Raw genomic sequence first — 18,808 nt, forward strand, 5'->3', positions numbered from 1 at the left:
ATTGCTTTTTTTCAAAATTATTTTTGTTTATAGCGCAAAAACTAAAAACCGCAGATGTGATCAAATACCACCAAAAGAAAGCTCTATTTGTGGGGAAAAAAGGACGCCAATTTTGTTTGGGAGCCACGTCGCACGACCGCGCAATTGTCTGTTAAAGCGACGCAGTCCCGAACTGTAAAAACACCTTGGGTCTTTAGGCTGCATATTGGTCCGGGGCTTAAGTGGTTAAACTGAATTGGTTGTTTTCCAAGGTAAACGTTTGCAATCACTTTAGGGATTAAAAATAATCAGTGTTGATTTTCTTGATTCTTTTTTTTTTTACTTTCTATACAAAAATATTTTGCCTTTCATTTCTATTTCAAACTTAAAGCGGAGTTCCAACCACAATTAGCATTTTTTAAATGTATGTCCTTTCATCCTGCGTTTTTATAATATAAATCCGGTCACTTACTATTTTACAATCCGCCACCGATCTGCATAGATATTCAAAAAAGATAGTTTATAAAACTATATCTACACTGTTGTCATTTTACTTGTGGGCATTGTGAAGCCTACAGGCACTTACTTCCTGGAAGTCTTGGATGGGGAGTGATAATTGGACAGCGCACTGCATCCTGGGAAATGATGACACACATTTCCCAGGAGCATTAGAGGGAGATGATGTCAGAATCCTAGGTGGTTTCAAAGGCAGATTTCGTGGGACCGCATAGCAACAGGCATTTCCAGATGAGTAAAAAAATATATATATATATTTTTTTTTTCTTTTTTAGTCGTAAGCTACAGTTTAAAGCAAAATTGTTTTTTTGATGGAACCTCCACTTTAATGGGTTATTTTACAATGTGACCATTTACACATTTTCTACAACTGCAATGAAATATTGGCTATGCGGATAAAATGAACCACCTTCTGACTGTGACATTAATGTGTTCTCAGCTTGTACCTGTAACCTGCACGCTCGCCGTTGTCGCTTCAACATGGAACTGTACAAGCTGTCTGGAAGGAAGAGCGGAGGTGTGTGCCTAAACTGCCGGCATAATACAGCAGGCAGGCATTGCCATTACTGCAAAGAGGGCTTCTACCGGGATGTCAGCCGACCCATCACCGACCGAAGAGCCTGCAAAGGTAAGGCAGGTGTCTCCACTGTTTAATTATTCACGCTTGTGTCGTTTTTATACCATATGCGCCAAACAAAGTCTCCTGGCACACAAGTGCAGTTAAAATTTTAGTTAACCTATATTTCTTTCCATTACCTTTTTATTTTAATTTTTTTTATTTATTTTTTATTTGTAGTAGTTTTTTTTTATGCTAAATTAAAAAGTTGGAGGGGTGAGGTAAATGTTACATTTACCTCACCCCTCCAACTTTTTAATTCAGCATTAAAAAAAAACTACTACAAATTAAAAAAAAAGAAAATATATAAAAAAAAGCTAATGGAAAGAAATATAAGTTAACTAAAATTTTAACTGCACTTTTTAATGTTAAAAAAATTACAAGCTTTATTCTGGGATTTGTCCCTTCTATGCAGGCATTAAAGTAAAAAAAAAAAAAAGAAAGTTTAATGTTTCTGGTACAAAGCATTCTTTTTATTTGACAATATAAACACAAATAAATGTAAATGAAAATATGAACAATATTTTTTTTTTAAATGCTAAGGGAAGAAGAGAATAAATGAGTTAATGCAGTACCCAAAAGCAAACATATATTATATTGCAGCTTCCCAATTCTTAGATGTGATGGCTGCATTAGTATTCTTTTTTTTTTCCTTTATTTTTATCTGGTGATCCAACCAGTAAGTCTCTTGTTTTTCAAACGAACAAGCTGTCCTGCAGATATAGCAGTTATAGGGTTGAGTCAAACCATTTACCATTGACAGGGGAGCTTACAATGGTTAGCTTTTATTTGTTCATGTAAAACCTTTATCCCAAAAGGGAGAGAAAAAAAACAGTTTGCTGCAACTGCTTATAAAGTGTGAGCTGGAGTTTGGCTTCAGCTTGTTAGTGTTTCTCGGCAGAATTCAGCCAGAAACTCGGTTCAGAGCTGAATTATGCCGAGAAACCCGGCCGTGTGTACACTTTCGGCCGCGGAAGCCGACGAGGACCTCGGCGAGGAAATAGAGAACATGTTCTCTATTTCCTCGTTGTTCAATGGCAAAAGTCGGCCCGCCGAGTTCCTCGGCGGCTTCCACACTGAACTCGACGAGGAACTCGATGTGTTTGGCACGTCGAGTTCCTCGGTCGTGTGTACGGGGCCTTACACTTCCCTCCCTCCAGACAATGCTGCTGTCCAATGGTGACCCTGTGCTCCTTCATCCAGCGTGGAGGCACTCTAATACAGAATGTGTGTTATCTGCCAGATCACCAGGTGATAACAGAGGGGGAAAAGCCTAAAAAAAAAAGAAATTAATGCAGCCACCACATCTTATGATTGGAAAATTGCAACATATTATGTTTTTGGTTTTGGTATCACTTTAATAAAAACAATTATTTAATTTTGTAAAAATAATAAAAAGAGCTCACTAGAGGCTAAAATTATGTCATTTAAATTTTTTATTTACAAATTAATTAATCATTTTATTTACACAATAATTTATGGATGCAGAGCAGGATTTGAGCTGTCAAGCTGATAGCACCGATCTGCAGATTACACAAGGAGAACGTGGCTCCTCCCGTGTAACCATTGGGGCTCCGTGATAGCTGTGCACTGTACTCTGTTTACCAGTTCTGGAGCAAGGTGGTACTGGTTATACAGGGAGAGACACAATCTCTATGTATAATCTGCAGTCTGACAGCTCAGACCTGCACAGTGCAGGAGACAGCCGGGTGATGATGAGGCTCCTGCTCCAGTTGTGCTCTCCTGCAGCACACAGCATCCAAGGTGTGTGCCTGTTTTGCCACTTTTAGCTGGCCAAACATATATTTTTTTACATACTGGAGATTTCAAGTTGGCGGTGTGGTTAATGGACCTTAACTAGGGTATAAAAGATGCTTTGTTCTCCTGACTGCTGGACCACCACTAACCTTTTCTTAAGAAGAACCACATGAAAAAAGAGATGGAGTTTATTGTCCATAGCAGCCTTTTATTAAACTAAAAATAAAATATCAACATATAAACATATGAACCCAAAAACATATGCCACATATGAACAGTCTGACAAACAGGAGTCACAAGGTCCTTGTGGGCATCTACTTCTAGTACCTGTGTAACCACTGCAAATGTTTAGGCCTCCAGCCGCAACAAACACAGACTCGGAGACAAACAACTATTTGCAGGTAAGACCAACCATAATAATTAGAGCCGTACCGCGGACGAGTCCCAACCATAATAATGGGAGCCGTACCGAGGACGAGTCCCAACCATAATAAAGGGAGCCATACCAAGAACGAGTCCCAACCATAATAATAGGAGCCCTACCAAAAGACGTGCCCTAACCAAAATAATGGGAGCCGTACCTAGGACGAGTCCCAACCATAATAATGGGAGCCGTACAGAGGACGAGCCCCAACCATAATAATGGGAGCCGTACCGAGGACAAGTCCCAACCATAATAAAGGGAGCCATACCAAGAACGAGTCCCAACCATAATAAAGGGAGCCATACCGAGAACGAGTCCCAACCATAATAATAGGAGCCCTACCAAAAGACGTGTCCCAACCATAATAATGGGAGCCGTACCGAGGACGAATCCCAACCATAATAATGGGAGCCATACCGAGGACGAGCCCCAACCATAATAATGGGAGCTGTAAGGAGGACGAATCCCAACCATAATAATGGGAACCGTACCGAGAATGAGTCCCAACCATAATAATGGGAGCCGTACCAAGGACGAGTCCCAACCATAATAATGGGAGCTGTACCGATGATGAGTCCCAACCATAATAATGGGAGCTGTACCAAAGGAGGAGTCCCAACCATAATATTAGGAGCCGTACCAAAGGTGGAGTCCCAACCATAATAATGGGAGCTGTACCGAGGACGAGTCCCAACCATAATAATAGGAGCCGTACCGAGGATGAGTACAAACCATAATAAGAGCCGTACCAAGGACGGGTTCCTAAAAATGTACATATTTTTCCATAATAAAAACCCATATAAGCACCTTGTACTCCTCCGGCTGCCACAACAATGCCAGTTATCTCAACTTAGTATGCTCTCCTCTGAATGAAGACTTGAGACTCTCCTACAGATCACCTTTCTGCAGCCCCACTTGCTACCACTCACCCCCCCCCCCCAATCATGTAAGTGCTATTTTATTAATGCTTTAAACTGCCCAACAACACCTTCCCCATGCCAAACTCTGTTTAACCCTGTCATGGCGGCCCTGATTTATTACTTGTCTAACTCAGGGACTTTCTTTCTTTGTGCACTGGTTCAAATCATTTGGTGGGGGGATTATGGTGTGAGGTTGTTTTTTAGGGGTTGGGTTTGGCCCCTTAGTTCCAGTGAAGGGAACTCTTAAGCCGTCAGAATTCCAAGAAATTTTTGACAATTTCATGCTCCTGACTTTGTGGAAGCAGTTTAGGGACGGCCCCTTCCTGTTCCAACATGACTGTGCACCAGTTCACAAAGCAAAATAAATACATCCATCCATAAAGAGATGGATGAGCGAGTTTGGGGTGGAGGAACTTGACTGGCCTGCACACAGTCCTGACTTCAACCTGATAGAACACCTTTGGTATGAATTAAAACGGAGACTGCGAGCCAGGCCTTTTTGTCCAACATCAGTGCCTGACCTCACAAATGCGTTTCTGGAAGAATGGTCAAACATTTCCATAGACACACTCCTAAACCTTGTGGACAGCCTTCCCAGAAGAGTTGAAGCTGCAAAGGGTGGGCCAACGCAATATTGAACCCTAAGTTCATGTGCGTGTATAGGCAGGCGGTACAATACTTTTGACTATATAGTGTACTTGCATGGCAGCTTTAACAGCAATTGGACAAGTGACAAAAAGTAAAAAAAAAAACGAATAATAAGAAAAGCGTGTCATGGCTAACATAACAAAAAATGGAAACTTATACTGAAGTATGGAATATTTGACCTTTCCTTGATGGGCTGCCCATTTCTTAGTGGATTAGTTTGAACCTAATAATTATTTTCCATGAAACAAATACACAGAGGAATCCGACTGAAATTCCAGTTTATATAGAAACAATTTCTGGTATACTTTAAGTCTCTCTTGTAGGTTCCAGTTCTTTTGTAGTATTGTAGCCATTTAGGTCCTTTTCAGGGAATTTAAAACCTTATTACCTTTTTATAAAAAAAAAAAACTTTATTCAGCTTCTGAGTGAGAGAAATCTCCCGTATAAACTAGAAATTGCTGAAGTCGTAGCTTACAAGACTGCTGAGAAGTATAGCCTCATTTACGACCAACTACCATCAGTGCCAGACAGGCATTAGACTGACCCCAGAATTTAACTTGAGGGCATAGCCCATAAAGCAACACCAATTGTTGGCAAGGTCAAAACCGCCAATAAAGCTGTGACAAAACATCACAACGGGCGGGAGGGTGGCCAATTCTTGTGACAGCTGAATCTCCTCAGAGCAGTTGGATGTGCCTCAGCGAAGCCTTTTCCTAGAGTTCAGGCTCCACGCAGTCACCTGAGGTCTTTGTAGCCAATCCTAAGGCAGCTACTTAACTTTCTTTTTAGGTTCACGCCCACAGTGATGCCATGCTTCCAACAGTCAAGGCTTCCTTTCCCTAAAGGCGGTTCAAGGGGCCTTCATTATTGACATTATAGTTCAGGTTATAGACTCCCCGTGTGTTGAACCCAGTGCTTTTCCATGGAGCCAGTTACATGTTCCTCCATACCACATATTTATTTTGTCTCCTGGAAGGAATAGTCTGGGGGGGAGCAGAGGAAAGGTATGAGGTTAATAGGTTAAGGAAGTGGCTTTGGGCAAAGAAAGCATTGGATTATGGATGAAAGATACACTATATTACCAAATGTATTGGGACACCTGCCTTTACACTCACATGAACTTGAGTGGGAGTGGGCTGTCATCTACCACTGTGTATATGCCCACATTTATGACTCTACAGTCACATGAGCGGCTCAAACGTGATAGGGAGGAAACACTCAGGCCTCGTACACACAACCGTTTTCCTCAACAGAATCCATCAAGAAACTTGGTGGCAGAGCTTTTTTGCCGAGGAAAACGGTTGTGTGTATGCTTTTCATCGAGAAAACTGTTGTGGAACTCGATGAGAAAAAAAGAGAACAAGTTCTCTTTTTCCTCCTCGGGAGTCTCAATTTCCTCATCGTGTTCCTCGTCGGGCTGATTTTCGACGAGAAACACGTTCGTGTGTATGCTTACAAACCTGCACATGCTCAGAAGTGTGGCGCCAGTGGAATCAAACTTCCCCTTTATAGTGCCGTCGTACATGTTTTATGTCACCACGTTTGAGAACGACGAGATTTTGTCTTGACAGTGTGTACACAAAGAAAGCTTGTCAAGATTCTCGACAAGCCTAACAAGGAACTCGTCGAGGAAAACGATGTTTCATTTACGACGAGTTCCTCGGTCGTGTGTACGAGGCCTTAGGGTAGAAAATACACTGAAAACTGAGCATGTGCAGACCTCTGCACAATTCCCAACTGCAGCGGGGACATGAACAGGAGAAGGGGGTTTAGAGAACAACAGGATCAACCAGGTTTTTTGCAGAATACAGAGAATTTATCTCATAGTGACGTAGTGAGTATGAATATAAGCATTTATTGATCGTTTTTTATGATGTGGGTTGAATGGCACTTTAAGTAGGCATGTGCATTTCGTTTCGTTCCGAATCGAAATTCGGACAAATTTTTCATTATTCGGACATTCGGATGCATACAAATTCCCGAATTGTAGAATTAACGAATTTAACCGAATCCGAACGAACGTTTTCGAATCGAAAACAGGCGGACGAAATTCGATCGAATTCGAAAACAAATTCTATTCGACTCGAATTCGAAAACAAATTCTATTCGACTCGAATTAGAAAACAATTAGATTCGAGAACAAATTCGAATGAAAATTGAAAGCAAATTTGAATCAAAATCTAAAAAATATAAATCGATTTCTAAAAAAGAATACAATAAAATAGAATATAAAATAATAAAACAATAGAATGAAAATCAAAGAATAGTAAAGAACAGAATGGAATTTAATAGAATGTAATCAAATACAATAGAATATGACCTGGCTTCTTCTATCTATCTTCCATTTTCTGAAATTCGAAATTCATATAGAATGAACTCAAATTCGAATAGAAAAATATTAGAAGAGTAGAATAATAATATATATATATATATATATATATATATATATATATATATATATATATATATATATATATATATATATTTTTTTTATTCTGCTCTATTCTAATATTTTTCTATTCGAATTTGAGTTCATTCTATATGAATTTTGAATTTCAGAAGATGGTTATATATATACTGTAAATGTAATTTTATATATTATATATATAACCATCTTCTGAAATTCGAAATTCATATAGAATGAACTCAAATTCGAATAGAAAAATATTAGAATACAGTAGAATAAAATATATATATATATTATTATTCTACTCTTCTAATATTTTTCTATTTGAATTTGAGTTCATTCTATATGAATTTCGCATTTCAGAAAATGGAAGATAGATAGAAGATAGATAGAATAAGCCAGTTCATATTCTATTGTATTTGATTCCATTCTATTAAATTCCATTCTGTTCTTTACTATTCTTTGATTTTCATTCTATTGTTTTATTATTTTATATTCTATTTTATTGTATTCTTTTTTAGAAATCGATTAATATTTTTTATATTTTGGTTCAAATTTGCTTTCAATTTTCATTCGAATTTGTTTTCGAATCGAATTGGATTCGACCGGATTTTTCGAAATTCTGTCGAAAACTAACGAATTACGAAAACGAATTTAACACATGTAACGAATCTAACTTAAAGCGGGAGTTCACCCATAAAACATTTTTTACCCTTAGATTGATGCTCATTTTGTCTAGGGGAATCAGCTAGATGTTTTAAAATTGAAGCTGTACTTACCGTTTTAGAGAGCGATCTTCTCCTCCGCTTCCGGGTATGGGCTGCGGGACTGGGCGTTCCTATTTTGATTGACAGTCTTCCGACAGGCTTCCGACGGGTGCATCCATCGCATAACGAGTAGCCGAAAGTAGCCGAACGTTAGATGAAAGTTATGTGTGAATTGGTGTAGGGGGACTCTTTTTTATTTAACATGATCCCTGCGTCTTAACCTGGCACCTGTATTTGTAGGGAAAAAAAACAACTACAGCGCTGCCCTCATACACCAAGCTTTTCAGAGTAGTATTGGACTTTTGGTAATTTACTGTTGCCTTCATGGAAAAGGAAAAAACTTGAGAAAATGATGTAAAATGATGAACACCATAATAGTTCTCGGTTTTGTAACATAAGAGTCGAATGCGAGGCTAATAAAGATCAGTAAATCTCATCATTGGGGTTATGGAGCATTCTAGGCTTCAATAAACGATGTTATGTGTTTATTACCAGCAGGTGAGATTTTAATAGCTCCAGACGTAATATGGCAGCAATTGGAGTCAATGTGCAGCTCACGATTGTTTGCGTTTTACCAAATCATTTTTTAGAAAAAAAAAAATTAAGAAAAAAATTCTGTATATTGGCCTTCTTGTTTTTTTTTTCACATAGGTTGACTTCTATAGGGTTGTTACAAGGTCTATATCACATAAGCTATTTTCCATGCCTTGCTTTGCGGAAATCTAATAAGCTTTAGCCAGTCTTCTCATTCTGTCTGCGCGATGCCTATGAGTCACCAGTTTTGAATTTATGGGTGCCCAGTTTACAGTTGTTTTACTTTCCTGCACAGTTTTAGCTGAATTCCAGACCCTTATTTCCTTTATCTTAAAACTCAATAAGGCTCATTAAATGTGGTGTGTTATAGATTCTTTGTCTTGCCACAATTGGGCCGAAATATATTTATTTTGCTACTGGCAAACGAGCTAAATAATTACACTTTCCACCTGCTGCATGAAGACCAAGTGGATCAGATCTCCGACAACAAAAGAAAATTAAATTTGATCAATCTGGCAACAAAGTAAAGTTTATTTTTTGGTAATCTTGCCATGCCAGATATTTTGCCAAGCTGGCCAGATTTGGAATTTTAGGCCATTTCATACATGAATTAGAAACCTGGGGCCAGATTCACGAAAAATTACGGCGGTGTAACGTATGTCCTTTACGTTACTCCGCCGCAAGTTTTCATCGTAAGTGCTTGATTCACAAAGCACTTGCGTGTAAACTTGCGGCGGCGTAGCGTAACGGACGTACTGCGCATGCTCCGTTTTGAAATGTCCCGCCGTGCTTTGCGCGAAATGATGTATTCCCGGACGACTTACGGCAAAAAAAAAAATGTGAAATTCGACACGGGAACAACGGCCATACTTTAACATGGGCTGTCTATTGTTACACCACCTAAATAGCAGCCTTAACTTTGCGACGCGAAAGAGAATGCAACGAACGCGCGTACCTTCGTGGATCGCCGTAAACAGCTAATTAGCATACCCGACGCGGAAAACGACGCGATCTCCACCCAGCGGCCGCCGAAGTATTGCATCCTAAGATCCGAAGGCGTACGAAGCTGTACGCCTGTCGGATCTTAGCCAAATGCCGTTGAATCTTTGTTTGTGAATTACAAATAAAGATATGACGCGGCAAATTTGAAAGTACGCCGGAGTATTAGCAGATACTCCGGCGTACTTTTTCTGTGAATCTGGCCCCTTATATTCAGAGCCTACTGTTTACTATAAAGACCCTAGAAGACGGCGTTCGGGGCCACTGCAAAACTAACTGCACAGTGGAGGTAAGTATGACACGTTTGTTATTTAAAAAATAAAATTGAAGCTTTACAATCACTTTAAAGGGGAGTTCCAGCCTTTTTTTAAGTTTATTATAAGTCAGCAGCTACAAAAAGTGTAGCTGCTGGCTTTTAATAAACAGACACTTACCTGCTCCACGCTTCCAGCGACGCGCCGGCCGGGGCTCCCCTCCTCGCCCCCCCTCACCGGCCGGCGTCTTCATTCCTAGTGTGGGAACCCGGCAGTGGCAGCTTTTGGCTTCACGGCCGGGCACCCATTGCGCATGCGCGAGCGGCACGGCGCCGTCCGATTGGACAGGCGCTCGCCTAAAGGGAGGGGCTGCAATAAGGCGATTAAGCTAATCGCCTTACCAGCCCCTCGGCGGAAGGAGGAAGTGGGACAGGAAGTCCCACTCCTCCTGACCCCCCCACTACCCCCCCCCCCAAAAATTAAAACATTTTCATGGCAAAGAGGGACATCTGATCACTCTTTATAACATTCTGGAGTAAATGCAATTTGCCATCATAAAAACTGTAAAAACTGAGGCAGCAGACTTTGTGAAAATGTAATATTTGTGTCATTCTCAAAACTTTTGGCCACGGCTGTATACCAAGTATACTAATTTCTCTACTCTCTCCTCCTGTCGGCGCTGCAGCAAAGCATAATTTGAGTACTGCTGCAAAGAGAATGCTAATATCAAAATTTTACATCAAGTAATATATTTAAAAATGCATTTAAAGTGGAGCTCCACCCTAAAGTGGAACTCCCGCTGATCGGAACCCTCCCCCCCTTCCGGTGTCACATTTGACACCTTTCAGGGGGGAGGGGGGTGCAGATACCTGTCTAAAGACAGGTATTTGCACCCACTTCCGGCCACACATCCTCGGGCAGACTGCAGGCATGATGTCACCTCCCGTCCCCCCCCCCCCCCCTGTTGTGTTCTGGGAACATTCGGCTCCCAGTACACAGCGGGAGCCAATCGGCAGGCGTAGCGCAACTCGCGCATGCGCCGTAGGGAACTGGGCAGTGAAGCCGGAGCGCTTCACTTCCTGGTTCCCTCAACGAGGATGGCGGGGGGGTCAGCAGAGTGACGAGCGATCGCTCGTCCTCTGCTGCGGACGGCGCTGGACTCCAGGACAGGTAAGTGTCCTAATATTAAAAGTCAGCAGCTGCAGTATTTGTAGCTGCTGGCTTTTAATATTTTTTTTTCAGCGGACATCCTCTTTAACGATTTTTATTTTTTTTTATAAAAAAAAAACTAAGTGCAATTTTATATGTCTCCCCCTTAGTTAGCTCCCCGAATACAGCTCTGTACCCCACCTCCTAACAGCAGCCCCCTCTCTTATATCTTTTCACCTTATTTTTTTTTCTTGTAGCTTCCTAACACGTTCCTTTTTCCACCATTAAAATGGAAACAAAAAAAAAAAAAACCTGGAAAGAATTTCCCTCGCTCTTTTTTTTTTTTCCTGTCCCATAACAAGGTGGCAATTAGTTTCTCCTAATGAGCCCTAACGCGTCCCCATCCCCCTCTCCTCCTTTCTTTTGCCAGTTTTCTATTGGCTAAATGACTCTACCAGCTGTGACTTTCCCCATTTGGATTAAATTCCTCCCATTTTTCACACGGAAAATCCAGCTCCGACTTCTAAACAGCTGCAGCTGAGGTAGCCGCTGTGAGGGGCTCGGAGACAGCTGTTTAAAGGGTCTTTCATTCTTTCTTCATCCGATGCTTGCAAATTGCAATACTTCTATTTTGCACCGGATCATAAATATTAGAACCATCTTTCAGTCCAGACATGCGTTTGGATGTTGCATGCTTATTAATGGAAACCTGCATAATACAGATCCTTAATAATCCCCTCCCCCTAAAAGCTGCCCGACTGAAAATAAAATGAGCCGATTGTTTTAAAAAGCCTCCCACATGACACACCTGTTAGAAAATCGAATTGAGATTGTACAGAGAGATTGTAAAACCGCTGGGCTAGATTCACGTAGCTGCGCCCCTTCTTTCGGCGGCGCAGCGTATCGTATTTACACTACGCCGCCGCAACTTACAGGAGCAAGTGCTGTATTCACAAAGCACTTGCTCCGTAAGTTGCGGCGGCGTAGTGTAAATGGGGCCGGCGTAAGCCCGCGTAATTCAAATGTGGAAGGGGGGGCGTGTTTTATGCTAATATGTGATGACCTGACGTGATTTACGAACGGCGCATGCGCCGTCCGTGTACATATCCCAGTGTGCATTGCTTCAAATTACGTCGCAAGGACGTCATTGGTTTTGACGTGAACGTAAATTACGTCCAGCCCTATTCGCAAACGACTTACGCAAGCGACGCAAACAATTCAAATTTCGAAGCGGGAACGACGTCCATACTTAACATTGGCTGCGCCACCTAATAGCAGGAGCAACGTTACGCCGAAAACGACTTACGCAAACGACGTAAAAAACTACCGCCGGGCGCACGTACGTTTGTGAATCGGCGTAACTAGGTAATTTGCATAATCTACGCCGAAAACTACAGGAGCGCCACCTAGCGGCCAGCGTGAGAATGCACCCTAAGATACGACGGCGTAAGAGACTTATGCCAGTCGTATCTTAGGCTAATGTCGGCGTATCTTGCTTTCTGAATACAGAAAGAAGATACGCCGGCGCAGATTTGAATTTACGCGGCGTATCTATAGATACGCCGGCGTAAATTCTCTCTGAATCTAGCCCAATGTGTCCAATAGCTACTTGGTATTTCTGTCCATCCGTTCCTAAGATTTGCACAGCTCTGCCACACAGCATTGTCTATCTGGCAGGGGAGGAGAACAGATTTCTCACTGTTGCAGTTTAGTAACACCTACAGGTTTTGTCCCTCCCCTAGCATGTGACTGGACAGTGAAAGGAAAAGCAGCGCGCTGATTAGCTCATCTAGTCTTCACTCTGCTCTCTCCACCCACAACTGTACAACTAATTGGCTCTTTATGCTGCTCTAATGTATCCCAGTCTGAGCTCTGCTGTGCAAGGATTGCATGAGGCTGATACCAAGTCCAATTTGGGTACCGTATATTCTTGAGTATGAGCCAACCCGACTATAAGCCGAGGCAGCTAATTTTACCACAAAAAAACTGAAAACTTATTGACTCGAGTATAAGTCTAGGGTGAGAAATGCAGCAGCTACTGTAAGTGGAAAAGAGGGTCAACAATGCCCATCTTTAGTCTTACTGTGCCCATCTGCATGCCTCACTGTGCCCATCTACCTGCCTTACTGTGTCCATCTGCAGCCTCATGTACCTGATCTCCAGAACACCGGCGCTGTGTCCATGCCTCCCTGTGTCCATACCTCACTGTGTCCATGCCTCACTGTGTCCATGCCTCACTGTGCCCATGCCTCCCTGTGTCCATGCCTCACTGTGTCCATGCCTCACTGTGCCCATGCCTCACTGTGTCCATGCTTCACTGTGTCCATGCCTCTCTGTGTCCATGCCTCACTCTGCCCATGCCTCACTGTGCCCATGCCTCACTATGCCCATGCCTCACTGTGCTCATGCCTCACTGTGCCCATGACTAGACTGACGTTTAACATGGAAGTCTATGGAAGGGGTGCCCGGCTTTAAAAAATCGGTGCTCCCCAGCCGTAGGTCCCCTAGACAACAAACTGGGCACACTTATAGAGGAGAAATGGGGCTACATGTGTGCCAAGTTTGGGGTCCAAGGGACCCACGGCCGGCCGGTACCAGGTCCCCAAAATCCGGGAGATCAGGCGCAATAAGGTGACTCGAGTATAAGCCAAGGGGGCAATTTTCAGCACAAAAAAATGTGCTGAAAAACTCGGCTTATATTGGAGTATATACGGTACATTTATATAGATCAGACCAAAATGAGGGACAAATGAGGAGGAAAGAGGGACATTGCTCCACATCCCCCCTGATTCGGCTTGCGATTCCAGAATTGCGGCAAAATGCATTTGAGCATTTGCAATGCCATTATTTTTTAATGCCACCTCTAATGCGGTGTGATTTTTCCGTGAAAGTTGGGCATCAACACGCATTAAAATTGCAGCAAATATTGCACCGCCAAACGCTCCTGGCTCTGCGCCAAGATTTGGTACATGAGCTTCTTTGTAATGTTTTTGGAGCGGAGGGAGGCCCATTCAAATGAATGGTGGCACTCCAAAAACGCTTTAAAAAAAAAAAAAATGCAGCAGCTGTCGCTGCGCTGCGCTCAGGTATGAATGGAGCCAAAGCATTTGAAGCTCACACAGTTTTGTTTTTCTCCTTTTGTTTATTAACTCAAGTTCATCCATGCAGCTCTATAACAGCTCTAAAGCAGCAGATGACATCTAATAGTGATCTATTGCTAGCAAGCAACGACCAGCAGGGCCGCACAATGAATATCACTGATACAAAGAGGAAGAGTATTTTACATGGCAGGTTGCATTTGGAGGTGGCGGCATTCATTTATGGACATCTACTAAAGACACAGTTGTCCTATAAAGAGACCCTGTTGCCAGTCCATTTATTTTAATTAATATCTCCCCACAATTTTATATATAAACAGTATGCGTTTCACATATTTAATGTACCCCCCTTGAGTAGACATCCAAAAGCCCTGTGGGCTACCGTGCATCACCAGGCCCGTTGCTACAGGACAGGCAAAACAAACAATTGCTTGGGGCCCCGAGCTGGACTGGGGCCCCCAACTTCCCTTTCCCAGGCTGTAGCGTGGCCGAGCTCCTCTTCCTTCCTCCTGGAGTCCTGTCAGTCCGGCCGGGTACTGCGCGTGGTACAGGAGATTTCGTTTCCTGTTCCCGGCCGGACTGACAGGAAGTGCACACTGAGTGCTCACTTCCTTTCAGTCCGGCCGGGAACACAGGAAACTGAATCTCCTGTAGTGCACGGTACCCGGCCTGGGCACAATCTGATAGGGGACTGGGAACCCATAATTATAGAACACTGAACTGACAGGAGGAAGAGGAGCTCGGCCACACTACAGCGGCAGCCTACAGGGAAGAAGGGGAGATGAGAATAGAAAAACATAGGGACTAGGGAGGGGGGGGGGGGGGGGGAAGAACACAGGTGTAAAAAATTTGTGTAGCGCTAACGTAGGCTTTGCATGCGGGGGGGGGGGGGGTGCTTGGGGGCCCCAAATTCCTCCAAATAGGACTTTTACTGGGGCATCTGAGGGAGGAGGCTGTTCAAGGAAACTGACTTTTTTGGACCAGACAGATAGTCTAAAAAACTCAGAGGCACATTACAAGTGAATAAAAACTAAAATCACTGCAAATAAGCATTAAAAGAGTAATTTTTTTCTGTGCTTTTGCCTGCAATTTTTGTAAAGTTGATGACAGGGTCTCTTTAAATTTGATTTTCACATCCACAGGAGAAAATAGCGGGTGGAAATCTTATTAAGTGATATGGGCAATATTTCTCAAGTCCAGACAAAATTGAAATGTTGGTAAAAAATGAAAGAAGCCAGGTTAAATGCCCCCCCCCCCTTCCTTTTTTCTGGGGTTCCGGTAATGAATAAGATCTTACCGCTAGAGTTTCCAGCATTGCTCCACTGTCTTAGCCAATAGCTATTATCAAGTTCATCAGAATCTACACTCAATGGGGGAGATTTACTAAAGCTGGTGCACACAGAATTTGGTGCAGTTTTGGACAGTGATCAATCAGCTTATAGGTTTTATTGTAAAACCTTAACCACTTCAGCCACGGAAGGATTTGCCTCCTTAATAAACAGCCAATTTTTTGCGATACGGCACTGCGTCGCTTTAACTGACAATTGCGCGGTCACGTGATGCTGTACCCAAACAAAATTGACTTCCTTTTCCCCCCAGAAATAGAGATTTCTTTTGGTGGTATTTAATCACCTCTGCGGTTTTTATATTTTGCGCTATAAAAAAAAAAAGAGCGACAATTAAAAAAAAAAAAACACAATATTTTTTACTTTCTGCTATAATAAATATATATAAATAAATATATATACAGTGAGGAAAATAAGTATTTGAACACCCTGCTATTTTGCAAGTTCTCCCACTTGGAAATCATGGAGGGGTCTGAAATTGTTATCGTAGGTGCATGTCCACTGTGAGAGACATAATCAAAAAGAAAAATCCAGAAATCACAATGTATGATTTTTTTAACTATTTATTTGTATGATACAGCTGCAAATAAGTATTTGAACACCTGAGAAAATCAATGTTAATATTTGGTACAGTAGCCTTTGTTTGCAATTACAGAGGTCAAACGTTTCTTGTAGTTTTTCACCAGGTTTGCACACACTGGAGGAGGGATTTTGGCCCACTCCTCCACACAGATCTTCTCTAGATCAGTCAGGTTTCTGGGCTGTCGCTGAGAAACACGGAGTTTGAGCTCCCTCCAAAGATTCTCTATTGGGTTTAGGTCTGGAGACTGGCTAGGCCACGCCAGAACCTTGATATGCTTCTTACAGAGCCACTCCTTGGTTATCCTGGCTGTGTGCTTCGGGTCATTGTCATGTTGGAAGACCCAGCCTCGACCCATCTTCAAAGCTCTAACTGAGGGAAGGAGGTTGTTGCCCAAAATCTCGCAATACATGGCCCCGGTCATCCTCTCCTTAATACAGTGCAGTCGCCCTGTCCCATGTGCAGAAAAACACCCCCAAAGCGTGATGCTACCACCCCCATGCTTCACAGTAGGGATGGTGTTCTTGGGATGGTACTCATTATTATTCTTCCTTCAAACACGGTTAGTGGAATTATGACCAAAAAGTTCTATTTTGGTCTCATCTGACCACATGACTTTCTCCCATGACTCCTCTGGATCATCCAAATGGTCATTGGCAAACTTAAGATGGGCCTTGACATGTGCTGGTTTAAGCAGGGGAACCTTCCGTGCCATGCATGATTTCAAACCATGACGTCTTAGTGTATTACCAACAGTAACCTTGGAAACGGTGGTCCCAGCTCTTTTCAGGTCATTGACCAGCTACTCCCGTGTAGTCCTGGGCTGATTTCTCACCTTTCTTAGGATCATTGAGACCCCACGAGGTGAGATTTTGCATGGAGCCCCAGTCCGAGGGAGATTGACAGTCATGTTTAGCTTTTTCCATTTTCTAATGATTGCTCCAACAGTGGACCTTTTTTCACCAAGCTGCTTGGCAATTTCCCCGTAGCCCTTTCCAGCCTTGTGGAGGTGTACAATTTTGTCTCTAGTGTCTTTGGGCAGCTCTTTGGTCTTGGCCATGTTAGTAGTTGGATTCTTACTGATTGTATGGGGTGGACAGGTGTCTTTATGTAGCGAATGACCTCAAACAGGTGCATCTAATTTAGGATAATAAATGGAGTGGAGGTGGACATTTTAAAGGCAGACTAACAGGTCTTTAAGGGTCAGAATTCTAGCTGATAGACAGGTGTTCAAATACTTATTTGCAGCGGTATTATACAAATAAATAGTTAAAAAATCATAAATTGTGATTTCTGGAATTTTTTTTTTTGATTATGTCTCTCACAGTGGACATGCACCTACGATGACAATTTCAGACCCCTCCATGATTTCCAAGTGGGAGAACTTGCAAAATAGCAGGGTGTTCAAATACTTATTTTCCTCACTGTATATATATCTAAAAAAATATATCTCGTCATCAGTTTAGGCCGATATGTATTCTTCTACATATCTTTGGTAAAAAAAAATCTCAATAAGCATATATTGATTGGTTTGACTAAAAGTTATAATGTCTACAAAATAGGGAATAGATTTATGGCATTTTTTTTTACTAGTAAAGACAGCGATCTGCGATTATTAGCGGGACTGCAACATTGTGACAGATCGGACACTTTTGAGACTTTTTTGGGACTAGTGACATTTTTACAGCGATCAGAGCTACAAAAAGCCACTGATTACTGTATAAATGTCACTGGCAGGGAAGGGGTTAACACTAGGGAGGCGATCAAGGGGTTAAATGTGTTCCCTCAGTGTGTGTTCTGGGGATAGGACTGACCGGGGGGAGGGGACCGATCGTTGTTCATAATCAGTATGAACAACAGATCTGTCTCCTCCCCCCTTACAGAACAGAGATCTGTCTGTTTACATTGACAGACCTCCATTCTGTGTCTCTCTCAGGAGCGATCGCGGGTGCCCGGTGGACATGGCGGCTGCCGGGCACCTGCATCAGCTCCTACGTCACGCGCGCCCACAATACCCCTTAAAGCGCCCACCGTACAGTTATGGCGATTTGCGCAGGGGGACCAACCTGCGGCTGGTCGGCAACAGGTTAATTGAACAAGCTAAAGTTAAAAGCTGATTGGTTACTATGCACAGCTGCACCAGATTCACTCGACCCCGCCCCCCGGCGCGCTGCGTCATCCACTGTGATTGACAGCAGCGCCAGCCAGTGGTTGCGCTGCTATCAATCTGTCCAGCCTAGCCAATCAACGGCCAGGCTGGGAACCGAAGAGGATCACGTGGACGCGCGCAGGACTTTCGAGGGGTCAGGTAAGTAAAACGGGGGTTCAGGGGGGCCGGTACCATCGGATGTTTTTTCACCTTAATACATAGGATGCATTAAGGTGAAAAAACATTTACCTTTACAACCCCTTTAAGGTGAAAAAACACAAAGGTTTCCAACCCCTTTAAAGTGGGTCTCTACCTCTTTTTTTGGGCGGACAGGGCAAGATCTTAAAGTGGTAGTAAACCCTCCTATGATTTTCAGCCAAGGAAGCTGCCATCTTGGCCTCTGTTCATACCACAACTGCCATGATGCTGCACATGTGATCAGTTATGACACCAGCTATTGGATGGTTTGACAGTTTGGTTGAGAGCACAATCAATGTGACAGGTAGCATTCCCGGCATTCCAGGAATGTTAACTGTTCTTTGAAAATGTTTCATTGATGGGTTTACTTCCGCTTTAATTATTTTTCTACTATCATTGACCTTGGGGTGTAGATCTCATAGACCCCCAGCCTGTGACAATGAGGTCTCTGCTGTGAGATGAACTT

At 42.7% G+C, this 18,808-nt stretch overlaps 1 protein-coding gene across 1 annotated transcript in view; it reads left to right on the forward strand.

Annotated features, from left to right (window-relative positions):
• Positions 1-18,808, forward strand: part of NTN3 (netrin 3) — a 151,342-nt gene that overhangs the window by 93,112 nt on the left and 39,422 nt on the right. Inside the window, exon 3 of the mRNA XM_040356614.1 lies at positions 935-1,123. Within this exon, the coding sequence (XP_040212548.1) occupies positions 935-1,123 (189 nt within the window). The remainder of the gene's footprint in view (positions 1-934; positions 1,124-18,808) is intronic.

The sequence above is a fragment of the Rana temporaria genome, chromosome 6 (genome assembly GCF_905171775.1).
Source record: "Rana temporaria chromosome 6, aRanTem1.1, whole genome shotgun sequence".
Lineage (NCBI taxonomy): Eukaryota > Metazoa > Chordata > Amphibia > Anura > Ranidae > Rana > Rana temporaria.